The sequence below is a fragment of the Aethalodelphis obliquidens genome, unplaced genomic scaffold (genome assembly GCF_003676395.1).
Source record: "Aethalodelphis obliquidens isolate GAN/ISIS:26980383/991018 unplaced genomic scaffold, ASM367639v1 scaffold20, whole genome shotgun sequence".
NCBI classification, from domain to species: Eukaryota; Metazoa; Chordata; class Mammalia; order Artiodactyla; family Delphinidae; genus Aethalodelphis; species Aethalodelphis obliquidens.
Window position 1 is genome coordinate 27,573,353 of NW_020837964.1, and position 15,236 is coordinate 27,588,588.

General features: G+C 40.7%; 1 protein-coding gene across 8 annotated transcripts in view; it reads left to right on the forward strand.

The window, feature by feature from the left end:
• PSME3IP1 (proteasome activator subunit 3 interacting protein 1) overlaps positions 1 to 15,236 on the forward strand; it is a 41,989-nt gene that overhangs the window by 23,086 nt on the left and 3,667 nt on the right. For all 8 annotated transcript variants that reach the window (XM_027119836.1, XM_027119842.1, XM_027119839.1 and 5 more), the window contains one exon: positions 885 to 949. In XM_027119836.1, the coding sequence (XP_026975637.1) occupies positions 885 to 949 (65 nt within the window). The remainder of the gene's footprint in view (positions 1 to 884; positions 950 to 15,236) is intronic.

Genomic DNA, 15,236 nt, shown 5'->3' on the forward strand with positions numbered 1-15,236 from the left:
GATTTTTGTATTCTATTTCTATTCGTTTGGTGGCTTACCTTGCAATTTATCAAGAATACTTAGTGAAACCTAAAGTAAATAGCTATCTTACTTCCCTGCAAAATTATCCATGGACCTTAGAACTTTAGCTACAGTCACGTTCTTCCTTCCTTACATGCTGTCCAGGACTTTAGCATGGTCATGTTTAACACCACAAATTAGATGCTGTTTTTTTATATAGACTGTTTGTTTAGATTTGTATTTACAAGTTTCTTTGTTCACCATCCCTTCCTTCTGGGATTAAGGCCTTCCTCCTGGGACCATTTCCTTCCTCTTTGGAGTGCTTTTTTCTTTTTTTTTTGACTGTCCTAAATTTTTTATTTAGTAAGAATTTACAAACATTACTTAATATTAGTGGTAACAGTGGAGCTGGAGAGCATTGCGTCTTCTAGCTGCATGGCGAGAGAAGTACATTCTCTAGATATTCTTTTAGTGAAGGTCTTTTGGGTGACTTTCAGAATCTCTAGCCTGTCACTAAAGATATTTCCTTCAATCTTTAATAACTTAACTAAATTTTTGTCATATATAAATATGTCCAGGTATTCTTGAAGTCCATGTGTGGTTCTAACCAAGATGAATGATGACAACAAAGAATCTGATGTTTTGGTGATGCTTGAAGCTGTAATGCTTTACCCCTTGAATTGGTCAGAGGTTTAAATTATATTTATAACAATAATATAGCTGGAAGGAGATTAAGAACCTGAAATGAAGACTTTTCATTTCAGATCATCTCAGCTCCTTGAGGCTGCCTAAGACCCATATAAATAGTTATTGGAGCTCCTGATTCCCAAAGTTTGATCCCCAAGATTGGACCTAGCTCAAATCACCATATTTTTTTGTTACAGCTCAGAGAGTGGCAACAGTGTGAAAAGACTGAAATCGGACTCTGACCCAGATGACAAGAATCAAGGTGGGTGGCAGCTTTCATTTCGTTCTTCACTCATCATATACGTGAACCATGGTAAAAGGCTGTAATGCATTGTATCTGTGGAGGAATGCATGCATCTCTAAGCAAACCTACCTAAACTTACCAAACCGTTTTAGGCTGTGCAGGATTTAAACCTAGCAATATGTCAGCTGCCCTGCAAAGTAATATGTTAGAAACCAGTGGAACTGATAAGTGACAATTGTGTTGTCCCAGGAGCGCTTACAAAGCCAAAGCCCTGGTCATATCACCTCTACTCACAAAGTTTTTCTCTGTCTCCCTTAAATGTCAAGTTTCTTCATTTCACCTGGCTGGCTACCAGTGAGAGGTAGAATGCCTGGCTCCTGCTGTTGGTTGGATTGGATTGAACCGAGAGGCTACTAAATACAGTTTCCAGGAGTACACTTTCTTTGGTGGTTCCTTTTATGTGATCAAATCTGCTACTGTATTAAGTGGCACAAAGTTATAAGTGAAAGTGAGTGTTACTCAGGACTGAATCAAGGATAAGAAATTCAAGAGTGTTTTCATTTCTTCTACTCCTGACTCCCTGTGGAATTGAGACTCTGAGCTGAACTCAAAGGGTCATCGATAAAACAGGGCTTACATTTATTTCTGTGTCACACAAAAAAATGGATATTTTAAAATATATTTTTTTCTTTCAAAAAAATGATTATTTAAAAAAGTATATCCACTGAACTCCAGTAATGGTGAGCTGTTGCTGATATCTTTTTCTCTAGAATTTACTTTTGAAAAAGATATTAAGCCAAGAGCCTCCCTTCTACCTGTATGTCCTCTTGCATCCAATTCTCCTTCCCAGTGGGAAATAGTATTATATATTTTTAATGTATATATGTATATATCCAGAGCTATTCTATGTATGTATAAGCAATTACACATATTCTCTTTTTTTAAAGTGTTTTATTATAGATAACTTAAAACATATTCAAATATTGAGATGAAAGTATAATGAACCCCATCATGTACCTTCAACAGTTTTTTAAAAATTAATTTATTTATTTTTGGCTGTGTTGGATCTTTGTTGCTACGCACGGGCTTTCTCTAGTTGCAGTGAGCGGGGGCTACTCTTCGTTGCAGTGCACGGGCTTCTCATTGCGGTGGCTTCTCTTGCTGTGGAGCATGGGCTCTAGGCACACAGGCTTCAGTAACTGTGGCACACAGGCTCAGTAGTTGTGGTTCACGGGCTTAGTTGCTCCATGGCATGTGGGATCTTCCCAAACCAGGGCTCGAACCCTTGTCCCCTGCATTGGCAGATGGATTCTTAACCACTGCGCCACCAGGGAAGTCCCAACAATTTTAAACACATGTTCAATCGTCTTTTTTTTAAAGAAAGTTTTATTTATTATTATTATTATTTTTTGGCTGCACTGCACAGCTTGTGGGTTCTTAGTTCCCCAACCAGGGATTGAACCCAGGCCATGGCAGTGAAAGTGCTGAGTCCTAACCACTGGACCGCCAGGGAATTCCCCGTCCAATCCTATTTCATTTAAATCTCCCAACTGTAGTATTTTGAGGCAAATCTCAGACATCAGATTATTTCATCTATAATTCTTCTGTATGTATCCCTAAAAAAATAAGGATTCTTTGTTTTTTTTAACATAATTGCACTACTATTATCACACCTGAAATAATTATAATAATTACTAAATGTTATCAAGTATCAGATTAGTATTCATTTTCCTCAGTTTTCCCATACATTTTTTTTTCTTAACAGTTGATTTTTGTTTCTAAGATTCAAATGCAACACTGTGATCACTTAATTGTTTTTTTAAATTGTATTGAAGTATAGTTGATTTATAATATTGTGTTAATTTCTTCTGTACAGCAAAGTGACTCAGTTATACATATATATTTATCATATTCTTTTCCATTATGGTTGGTCACAGGATATTGAATATAGTTCCCTGTACTATATAATAGGACCTTGTTGTTTATCCATGCTACATATTAATAGTTTGCCTCTGCTAATCCCAAACTCCCAATCCGTCCCTCCCCTATCCCGCCTTACCCTTGGCAACCACAAATCTGTTCTCTATATCTGAGTCTGTTGTTGTTTCATAGTTATGCTGATGTGTGCCATATCTTAGATTCCACATATAAGTAATATCATGTGGTGTCTGTCTTTCCCTTTCTGACTTACTTCACTTAGTACGATAATCTCTGGGTTCACCCATGTTGCTGCAAATGGCTTTATTTCATCTTTTTTACGGCCAAGTAATATTCCATTGCGTGTGTGTGTGCGCGCGAGCACACACGCGCCACCATACTGTTTCCCATAGTGGCTGTACCAGTTTACATTCCCACCAACAGTGTAGGAAGGTTCCCTCTTCTCCACACCCTCTCCACCATTTGTTATTTGTAGACTTTTTTTTTTTTTTTTTTGCAGTACGCGGGCCCCTCCCTGCTGTGGCCTCTCCCGTTGTGGAGCACAGGCTCTGGACGCGTAGGCTCAGCGGCCATGGCTCACGGGCCCAGCTGCTCCGTGGCATGTGAGATCTTCCCGGACCGGGGCATGATCTCGTGTCCCCTGCATCAGCAGGCAGACTCTCAACCACTGCGCCACCAGAGAAGCCCTGTTATTTGTAGACTTTTTAATGATGGCTACTCTGACCAGTGTGAGGTGGTAACTCATTGTAGGTTTGATTTGTATTTCTCTAATAATTAGTGCTGTTGAGCATCTTTTCATGTCTGTATGTCTTCTTTGGAGAAATGTCTGTTTAAGTCTTCTGCCCATTTTTGGATTGGGTTGTTTTGTTGTTTGGTTGTGTGAGCTGTTTGTATATTTTGGTAATTAAGCCCTTGTCCGTCACATCATTTGCAAATATTTTCTCCCAGTCCATAGGTTGTCTTTTCGTTTTATTTATGGTTTCCTTTGCTGTGCAAAAGCTTATAAGTTTGATTAGGTCCCATTTTTTAATTTTTGCTTTTATTTCTATTGCCTTGGGAGACTGACCTAAGAAAACATTGGTACGATTTATGTCAGAGAGTGTTTTGCCTGTGTTTTCTTCTAAGAGCTTTATGGTGTCTTGTCTTATATTTAATTCTTTAAGCCATTTTGAGTTTATTTTTGTGTATGGTGTGAGGGTGTGTTCTAACTTCGTTGGCTCTAGGCATGCGGGCTTCAGTAGTTGTGATGCACGGGCTTAGTAGTTGTGGCGTGTGGGTTTAGTTGCTCTGCAGCATGTGGGATCTTCCCGGACCAGGGCTCGAACCTGTGTCCCCTGCATTGGCAGGCGGATTCTCAACCACTGCACCACCAGCGAAGTCCCACATACTGATTTGAGTATGTTGAACCATCCTTGTGACCCTGGGATGAATCCAACTTGGTCGTGGTGTATGACCTTTTTTATGTGTTTTTGGATTTGGTTTGCTAATATTTTGTTGAGAATTTTTGTGTCTATATTCATCAAAGATATTCGCCTGGGGGCTTCCCTGGTGGTGCAGTGGTTGAGAATCTGCCTGCTAATGCAGGGGACACGGGTTCGAGCCCTGGTCTGGGAGGATCCCACATGCTGCGGAGCAACTAAGCCCGTGAGCCACAGCTACTCAGCCTGCGCGTCTGGAGCCTGTGCTCCGCAAGAGGAGAGGCCGCGATAGTGAGAGGCCCGCGCACTGTGATGAAGAGTGGCCCCCACTTGCCACAACTGGAGAAAGCCCTCGCACAGAAATGAAGACCCAACACAGCCCCAAATAAATAAATAAATAAAAATTTTTTAAAAATCAGAGAGAACATTTCCAAAAAAAAAGATATTCACCTGTAATTTTCTTTTTTTGTAGTGTCTTTGTCTGGTTTTGGTATCCAGGTGACGGTGGCTTCATAGAATGTCACCTCATTGGGAGTGTTCCTTCCTCTTCAGTTTTTTGGGAGAGTTTGAGAATGATTGCTATAAGTTCTTTGTATGTTTGGTAGAATTTCCCAGTGCAGCCATCTGGTCCTGGACTTTTGTTTGTAGGGATTTTTTCTTTATTACAGATTTTATTTCATTTCTAGTGACTGGTCTGCTCAAGTTATCTGTTTCTTCTTGATTCAGTTTTGGTGGCCTGTATGTTTGTAGGAAAGTTGAACATTTCTTCAAGGTTGTCAAATTTGTTGGCATATAATTGTTCACAGTATTCTCTTATGGTTTGTTGCACTTCTGTGATATCTGTTGTGATTTCTCTGCTTTCACTTCTTATTTTGTTTATTTGGGTCTTCTCTCTTTTCTTCTTGTCGAGCATGACCAGAGGTTTGTCAATTTTGTTTACCCGTTCAAAGAACCAGCTCTTGGTTTTATTGATTTTTTTCTATTGTTTTTTTAAGTTCTATTTTATTTATTTCCTCTCTGATCTTTCTTATCTCCTTCCTTCTGCTGACTTTAGGTTTTGTTTGTTCTTCTTTTTTTTCTAATTCTTTTAGGTGGTGGACTATGGTGTTTATTTGAGATTTTTCTTGTTTCTTAAAGAAGGCCCCTATATTGCTATGAACTTCCTTCTGAGAACTGCTTTTGCTGCATCCCATGGATTTTGTATGGTTGTGTTTTCATTGTCATTTGCCTCAAGGTATTGTTAAATTTCTTCTTTGCTTTCATTGTTGATCCATTGGTTTTTTTAGTAGCATGTTGTTTAGTCTCCACGTAATTGTTTTTTTGTTTTGTTTTGTTTTGTTTTTGTTTCTTTTTCAGTGGTTGATTTTTGGTTTCATGCTATTGTGGTCAGAAAAGATGCTTGAAATAATTTCTGTACTCTTAAATTTGTTTAGGCTTGTTTTGTGCCCAAGTCAACCTTAGAGAATGTTCCATGTGCACTTCAAAAGAATGTGTGTTCTGCTTTTTTGGGATGTAATGTCCTGAATATATCAATTAAGTCTAACTGTTCTATCATTTAGGATCTCTGTTGTTTTATTGATTTTTTTGTCTTGAAGATCTGTCCATTGATATGAGTGGGGTGTTAAAGTCTCCTACTATTGTTGTATTCCTGTCAGTTTCTCCCTTTATGTCTGTTAGTATATGTATTTTGGTGCTCCTATGTTGGGTACATATATTTTGAAAAGTATAATATCCTCTCCTTTTATTGATCCTTTTATCATTATGTAGTGTCCTTCTTTATCTTTGTCTTAAAGTCTATTTTGTCTGAGTATTGTGACCCCCGCTATCTCGTCATTTCTGTTTGCACAAAAGATGTTTTTCCATGCCCTCACTTTTAATCTGTGTGTGTCCTTTGCCCTGAAGTGTGTCCCTTGTAAGCAGCATATTGTAGGCTCTTGTTTTTTTAATCCAATCTGCCACTCTGTGCCTTTTTAAAAATTTTTTTAAAATTTAATTTATATTTTTATACAGCAGGTTCTTATTAGTCATCAGTTTTATACACATCAGTATATACATGTCAGTCCCAATCACCCAATTCATCACACCACCATTCTGACCCCCCTGCGGCTTTCCCCCCTTGGTGTCCATACGTTTGTTCTCTACATCTGTGTCACAACTTCTGCCCTGCAAACCGGTTCATCTGTACCATTTTTCTAGGTTCCACATACATGCGTTAATATACGATATTTGTTTTTCTCTTTCTGACTTACTTCACTGTGTATGACAGTCTCCAGGTCCATCCACGTCTCAACAAATGACCCAATTTCGTTCCTTTTTATGGCTGAGTAATATTCCATTGTATATATGTGCCACATCTTCTTTATCCATTTGTCTGTCGATGGGCATTTAGGTTGCTTCCATGACCTGGCTATTGTAAATAGTGCTGCAATGAACATTGGGGTGCATGTGTCTTTTTGAATTATAGTTTTCTCTGGGTATATGCCCAGTAGTGGGATTGCTGGATCATATGGTAATTCTATTTTTAGTTTTTTAAGGAACCTTCATACTGTTCTCCATAGTGGCTGTATCAATTTACATTCCCACCAACAGTGCAAGAGGGTTCCCTTTTCTCCACACCCTCTCCAGCATTTGTTGTTTGTAGATTTTCTGATGATACCCATTCTACCCATGCTTTTGCTGCATCCCATAGGTTTTGGATCGTCGTGTTTTCATTGTCATTTGTCTCTAGGTATTTTTTGATTTCCTCTTTGATTTCTACAGTGATCTCTTGGTTATTTAGTAACGTATTGTTTAGCCTCCATGTGTTTGTGTTTTTTACGGTTTTTTCCCTGTAATTCATTTCTAATCTCATAGCGTTGTGGTCAGAAAAGATGGTTGATATGATTTCAATTTTCTTAAATTTACTGAGGCTTGATTTGTGACCCAAGATGTGATCTATCCTGGAGAATGTTCTGTGTGCACTTGAGAAGAAAGTGTAATCTGCTGTTTTTGGATGGAATGTTCTATAAATATCAATTAAACCTATCTGGTCTATTGTGTCATTTAAAGCTTCTGTTTCCTTATTTTCATTTTGAATGATCTGTCCATTGGTATAAGTAAGGTGTTAAAAGTCCCCCACCGTTATTGTGTTACTGTTGATTTCCTCTTTTACAGCCGTTAGCAGTTGCCTTATATATTGAGGTGCTCCTATGTTGGGTGCATATATATTTATAATTGTTATATCTTCTTTTTGGATTGGTCCCTTGATCATTATGCAGTGTCCTTCCTTGTCTCTTGTAACATTCTTTATTTTAAAGTCTATTTTATCCGACGAGTATTGCTACTCCAGCTTTCTTTTGATTTCCATTTGCATGGAATATCTTTTTCCATCCCCTCACTTTCAGTCTGTATGTGTCCCTAGGTCTGAAGTAGGTCTCTTGTAGACAGCATATATATGGGTCTTGTTTTTGTATCCATTCAGCAAATCTGTCTTTTGGTGGGAGCATTTAATCCTTTCACGTTTAAGGTAATTATTGATATGTATGTTCCTATGACCATTTTCTTAATTGTTTTGGTTTGTGTGTGTGTGTGTGTGTGGTACGCGGGCCTTTCACTGTTGTGGCCTCTCCCACTGCAGAGCACAGGCTCCAGACACGCAGGCCCAGTGGCCATGGCTCATGGGCCCAGCCGCTCCGTGGCACATGGGATCCTCCCGGACAGGGGCACGAACCCGCGTCCCCTGCATCGGCAGGCAGACTCTCAACCACCGCGCCACCAGGGAAGCGCCTTGGGTTAGTTTTATAGGTCCTTTTCTTCTCTTGTGTTTCCCACTTACAGAAGTTCCTTTAGCATTTGTTGTAGAGCTGGTTTGGTGGTGCTGAATTCTCTTAACTTTTGCTTGTCTGTAAAGCTTTTGATTTCTCCATCAAATCTGAATGAGATCCTTGCTGGCTAGAGTAATCTTGGTTGTAGGTTCTTTCCTTTCATCACTTTAAGTATATCATGCCACTCCCTTCTGGCTTGTAGAGTTTCTGTTGCGAAATCACCTGTTAACGTTTTGGGAGTTCCCTTGTATGTTATTTGTCGTTTTTCCCTAGCTGTTTTCAATAATTTTTCTTTGTCTTTAATTTTTGCCAATTTGATTACTGTGTGTCTCGGCATGTTTGTCCTTGGATTTATTCTGTATGGGACTCGCTGCACTTCCTGGACTTGGGTGGCTATTTCCTTTCCCGTGTTAGGGAAGTTTTCGACTATAATCTCTTCAGATATTTTCTCAGGTCCTTTCTCTCTCTCTTCTCCTTCTGGGACCCCTGTAATGCGAATGTTGTTACGTTTAATGTTGTCCCAGAGGTCTCTTGGCTGTCTTCATTTCTTTTCATTCTTTTTTCTTTATTCTGTTCCGCAGCAGTGAGTTCCACCATTCTGTCTTCCAGGTCACTTATCCGTTCTTCTGCCTCAGTTATTCTGCTATTGATTCCTTCTAGTGTAGTTTTCATTTCAGTTATTGTATTGTTCATCTCTGTTTGTTTGTTCTTTAATTCTTCTAGGTGTTTGTTAAACATTTCTTGCATCTTCTTGATCTTTGCCTCCATTGTTTTTCCGAGGTCCTGGATCATCTTCACTATCATTATTCTGAATTCTTTTTCTGGAAGGTTGCCTATCTCCACTTCATTTAGTTGTTTTCCTGAGGTTTTATCTTGTTCCTTCATCTGGTACATAGCCCTCTGCCTTTTCATCTTGTCTATCTTTCTGTGAATGTGGTTTTTGTTCCACAGGCTGCAGGATTGTAGTTCTTCTTGTTTCTGCTGTCTGCCCTCTGGTGGATGAGGCTATCTGAGAGGCTTGTGCAGGTTTCCTGATGGGAGGGACTGGTGGTGGGTAGAGCTGACTGTTGCTCTGGTGGGCAGAGCTCAGTAAAACTTTAATCTGCTTGACTGCTGATGGGTGGGGCTGGGTTCCCTCCCTGTTGGTTGTTTGGCCTGAGGCAACCCAGCACTGGAGCCTACCTGGGCTCTTTGGTGGGGCTAATGGCCGACTCTGGGAGGGCTCACGCCAAGGAGTACTTCCCAGAACTTCTGCTGCCAGTATTCTTGTCCCCGTGGTGAGCCACAGCCACCCCCCGCCTCTGCAGGAGACCCTCCAACACTAGCAGGTGGGTCTGGTTCATTCTCCCCTGGGTTCACTGCTCCTTCCCCTACTACTTTGTGTGTGCCCTCGAAGAGTGGAGTCTCTGTTTCCCCCAGTCGTGTCCAAGTCCTGCAATCAAATCCCACTGGCCTTCAAAGTCTGATTCTCTAGGAATTCCTTCTCCGTTGCTGGCCCCCCAGGTTGGGAAGTCTGACGTGGGGCTCAGAACCTTCACTCCAGTGGGTGGACTTCTGTGGTATAAGTGTTCCCCAGTCTTGAGTCACCCACCCAGCAGTTATGGGATTTGATTTTACTGTAATTGCGCCCCTCCTCCCATCTCATTGTGGCTTCTCCTTTGTCTTTGGATGTGGGGTATCTTTTTTGGTGAGTTCCAGTGTCTTCCTGTCGATGATTGTCCAGCAGTTAGTTGTGATTCTGGTGTTCTCACAAGAGAGAGTGAGCGCATGTCCTTCTATTCTGCCATCTTGGTTCAGGCTCCCTTATTTATTTTCAGTTTGGATGATCACTATGTCTTTTGATTGGAGAATTTAGTCCATTGACATTTAAGATAATTAATAATAGATATGTATTCATTGCCATTTTAAACCTTGTCTTCCTGTTGATTTTAAAATTCTTTGTCTCTTTTTGTTTTTCCTTTTGTGGTTTGGTGATTTTCTTTCGTATTATGCTTCTGTTCTTTTTGGTTTTTGTGAATCTATTGTATGTTTTTGATTTGTGGTTGCCCTGTTTTTCAAGTATGTTAACCCCTTCGTATGTCTACTTGCTTTAGACCGGTAGATAGGCCCAAACACATTCTAGAAAAAAAAAAAAAATCTACATTTTCTTACTCTCCTCCCCCACATATTATGATTTTAATGTCCCCTTTTGCATCTTCATGTTCATCCTTTTGCTGTTCATTGTGGTTATCATCACTTTCACAGAAATTTTTTGTTTTTGTTTTTAATCTGTGTACTGTCTTATTTATGTGATTTACTTTCCAATTGTGATTTTCTCTTTCCTATAGATTCTTACTACTTTCTATTTAGAGAAGACCTTTCAATATTTCCTTTAGGATAATATCAGTATTGCTGTATTCTTTTAGTTTTTACTTGTCTGGGAAATTCTTTGTCTCTCCCTCTGTTCTAAATGATAATCTTTCTGGGTAGAGTATCCTAGGTTGCAGATTTTTCCCTTTCAGGGCTTTGAATATATCTTGCCATTCCCTTCTGGCCTGCAATGTTTCTGTAGAGAAATCAGCTGGTACCCTTATGGGTGTTCCCTTGTGATTCTTTGTTTTTCTCTTGCTGCCTTTAGAATCATCTCTTTAACTTTTGCCATTTTTATTACAATACATCTTGGTGTAGGTCTGTTTGGGTTTACCTTGTTCAGGATCCTTTATGCTTTCTGTATCTGGATATCTGTTTCCTTCTTCAGGTTTGGGAAGTTTTCAGCTGTAATTTCTTCATTTTCAATCCCCTTTTCTGTTTCTTCTTCTTATGGGATCCCTATTATGCATAGATTGACATGCTTTATATTATCCCATAGGTCTCCTATATTGCTTTCATTTTTTTTCATTTGGGTTTTTGTCTGCTGTTCTAATTAGGTGATTTGCGTTATTCTATCTTCTAGATCACTTATTCGTTCTTCTGCATTATTCATTCTACTATTCATAGCCTTTCAGCTTTCATCTCTTCAAATGAATTCTCTGATTTTTCTTGGCTTCTCCTTATAGTTTCTAGTTCCTTTTTACAGTAATCTACATTTCTATTGATAGCCTTTCTTAATTCCTTCAGTATTTTCATTATCTTCTTTTTGAACTTGGTGTGTATTAGACTGAAGATGTCTGTTTAATTGTTTATTCTTTCATGGGAATTCTCTTGATCTTTTAATTGGGAGTGGTTCCCCTGCTTCTTCATTTTACTTATATTTCTCTTGCTCTATGAGTTTAGGAGAAACAATTATCTACTGTGGTCTTAGAGGGCTATTTTTAAGTGGGAACATCCCCGTATAGCCTCTGTGGGTTTAATATTTTTTGGTGTGAGGGCTGCTTTTAGTATGGATGCTTGCCACCTCTTTTCTCAGTGTATGCAGGCCATTATCCCCTTGCTAGGAGGTGTGACTGATGCTGTGGTAATTAGAGCCTGCACTGGCTATTGAGCGGGCCTCCTCTTTGCTCTGTGGTTGTCACTGCCCTGTCCAGGGTAGGGCCTGCTCCCTAGTTGTTGGAGTAGAAGCCCCCAGCTCCATTTCTGAGCTGTGTTTCTGATCTGTGGTGTGAGGTAGGCGGGATTGGAGTGCTTCCACTGGGAGAGGAGCCACTGAGTATTCCTCCGCTGGAGCCGTTCACCTGTGAGTGTGCTCTGTTTTGTCACCTTTCATCCGCTGTGTGGGCTCACAGAGTACACTGTTGTTGGCACTGCCCTAGGCCCCACCTCAGTTGTGGGTATGCCGGCAGTTGGCCCTGGTGCCTCTCAGACTTTGTTTTCACAAGACCACTAGTGCAGATCCACTGAAGTCGTGTCCCAGGACTGCAGTAGTTGCACGCCTTGACCTGCTGTGGGAGCTATGGAGGCAGCTCAGACCCCTGTGTGTACGCGCCCTCAAAGCCCATAGCTGCTAAGGCCAGACCTGTCCCAGCCACAGGAGCACCAGCTGTCCGTTCAGATGTTCCGCAGGCACTGAATTCACAAAGCCGGCAGTGTAGGTGTAAATCTGCGGTTTGCACGGCCGTGGGGAGAGATTTCAGCTCTGCTTCCTAAGTTGCACGACCCCTGGGGCTCAGCTGTAATTTCAGCCCCACCTCTGCGTGTGGGCAACCCACTGGCATCTGTTCCCAAGACCACTGAGGCAGCGGCCGGAGCTTGCAAGCCTGCTCTGGTGGGAGGGGGCCGGAGCAGCTTTAATGCCTGAGCTGGCCTGGGGTGGGGCCCCGCATGGAGCCCAAGGAAGCAGCAGACGGCAGGTGGGGAAAGAGGCTGCAATGTTGGCCCCACCCCTTCCTTTTGCATGCCACATAACAATCGCGCTTCGCTTCTCTGGCAGCCCAGGGTTCTGCCACCAACACTCCTGGTTGCAACACTCCACACTCCAGCCCCTTCAGGCTGTCTCCACACAGCCAACAGCAGTCTTCTCCCCAGGTCTGTCCTCTAAACCCCGTGTTCCAGCACCCATACCCTGCCCATACCAGTGGACATGCCTTTCAGGCTGGGGTGTGCAGAGTGGTGACACAGACTGTGTAGGTCTCTCTCTGTCCTGCCTGCCACTAACTAGTTGTTGCGCTCTCCTTCTGAGCCTCTGAAGCTTCTTTTTTTGTCCCAGCTGATCTCCCCACCCATGAGGGGACTTCCCAGGGTGTGGGAACCTCTACTTTCCTTCAGCTCCCTCCCAGGGGTGCCAGACCCGTCGTACTCTCTCTCTCTCTCTTTTTTTTTCCTTTTGTCCTACCTGGTTACATGGAGATCTTTTTTGTCCTTTCAGGTGTTTGAGGTCTTCTGCTAGTGTTCAGTAGGTGATCTATGAGAATTGTTCTATTTGTAGATGTATTCTTGATATATTTGCAGGAAGAGCTTGAGTTCTACATCCTGCTACTCCACCATTTTTATTCCAATCCGACAATTGGTTTTTTTAAAAAGTAGTATCCAAGGAAGGATTAGACATTGTATTTGGCTTATATGGCTTAAAAAAAAAGATTGAGATATAATCCACATACCATAAAATTCACCCTTTTAAAGGATGCAGTTCAGTGGTTTTTAATATGTTCAGAAGAATGTGTATTTATCACCACTATCTAATTCCAGAACATTTTCATCACTGCAAAAAGAAGCTCCGTGACCATTAGCAGTTATTCCCCATTCTTCCCCATTCTTCCCTCTCCACAGCCACTAGCAACCACCAGTCAACTTCTGTCTCTATGGATTTGCCTTTTCTGGACATTTTTTATAAATGAAATCATGCAATATAGGGCCTTTTGTGTCTGACTTCTTTTCACGTAACATAATGTTTTCATAGTTCATGTTGTGGCATGTATCAGTGCTTTTTACAGCTGAATAATATCCCATTTTATGGTATGCTACCTTTTTGTCCACTCATCAGTTGATGAACATTTGGGTTGTTTCCACATTTGGGCTGTTACAAACCATGCTGCTGTGAACATTCATGTCCAAGTTTTTGTGTTAAAAACTGTTTTCAGTTCTCTTGGGTATATACCTAAGAGTGGAATTGCTGGGTCATACAGTAAATCTATGTTTAACTTTTTGAGGAACAGCCACACTGTTTTCCACTGTAGCTGCACCATTTTTATATTCTACCAGCAGTATATGAGGGTTTCAGTTTCTTTACATCCTTATCAACAGTTGTTACTGTGTTTTTTATATCCATCCATTGGGTGTGAAGTGATACTTTATTGTGGTTCTGATTGGGGTTTCCCTAATGACTAATGATGTTGGCATTGTGTACTTAATGGCCATTTTTTTTTATCTTCTTTAGAGAAATACCTACTCATATCCTGAGCCTATTTTAAAATTGGGTTATTTGTCTTTTTAGTTTTGAGTTGTAAGTGTTCTTTATATGTTCTGGATGCTAGACACTTGTCAGATGATTTATAAATATTGTCTCTCTGTGGGTTGTACTTTCACTTTCTTGATAGTGTTCTTTGGAGCACAAAAGTTTTACATTTTGATGACATCAATTTATTTTTTCTTTGGTTGCTTGTACTTTAAATGTCATATCTAAGAAACAGTTGCCTAATTCATGGTCATGAAGATTTACGCTTACATTTTTTTCAAAGAGTTTTATAGTTTTAACTCTTACATTTTGATCTTTGACCCATTTTGTGTTAATTTTTTGACTCAATAATTTGTTGAAAGGACTGTATTTTCTCCCACTGAATTGTCATGACACTTTGTTGAAAATCAGTTGAACAGCATGTTTGGGTTTATTTCTGGACTAACTTTTCTCTTCCATTGATTTGTATGTCTATCCTTATGCCATCACCACACAGTTTTGTTTTTGTTTGTTTTTGTTTTGTTTTATTTTTGGGCCATACTGCACGGCTTGTGGGATCTTAGTTCCCTGACCAGAGATTGAACCCAGGCCCTGGGCAGTGAGAGCATGGAGTCCTAACCACGGGACTGCCAGGGAATTCCCTACCACACAGTTTTGATCATTCTAGCTTTGTAGTAAGTTTTGAAACCAGGAAGTATCAGTCCTCCAAGTTTGTTCTTTTTCAATATTGTTTTGCTATTTGAGGTCCCTTGCATTTCCATATGAATTTTGGGATGAACTTGTCAATTCAGGCAGCTGGGATTTTGATAGGGATTGCTTGAATCTGTAGATCAGTTTGGGAATATTGCCATTTTATGGCATCTTAACAGTAGGCTAATCTGCCTTTTCAGTCTCATCTAACCTATGGGTTCTTCCTCTTTCTTAATTTATTTTTTGTTTCATTTATATTTTACTTGTGAAGAAACTGGGCCTCTGCCCTGTGGAGTTTCCTGCACTCTAGATTTTGCTAATTGCATCCCCATGGGATTCCTTTATATCCTGTGTTTCCTATAAAATGGTAATTAGGTCTAGAGCTTGGTCAATTCACGTTGATTTTTTGGCAAGATTTACTTAATATGTTGTTTTGCATTTCCTATCATCATTTTTTTTTTTTTTTTTTTTTTTTTTGCGGTACACGGGCCTCTCACTATTGTGGCCTCTCCCGTTGCGGAGCACAGGCTCCAGACACACAGGCTCAGCGGCCATGGCTCATGGGCCTAGCTGCTCCGCGTCATGTGGGATCTTCCCAGACCCGGGCATGAACCCGTGTCCCCTGCATCGGCAGGTGGACTCTCAACCGC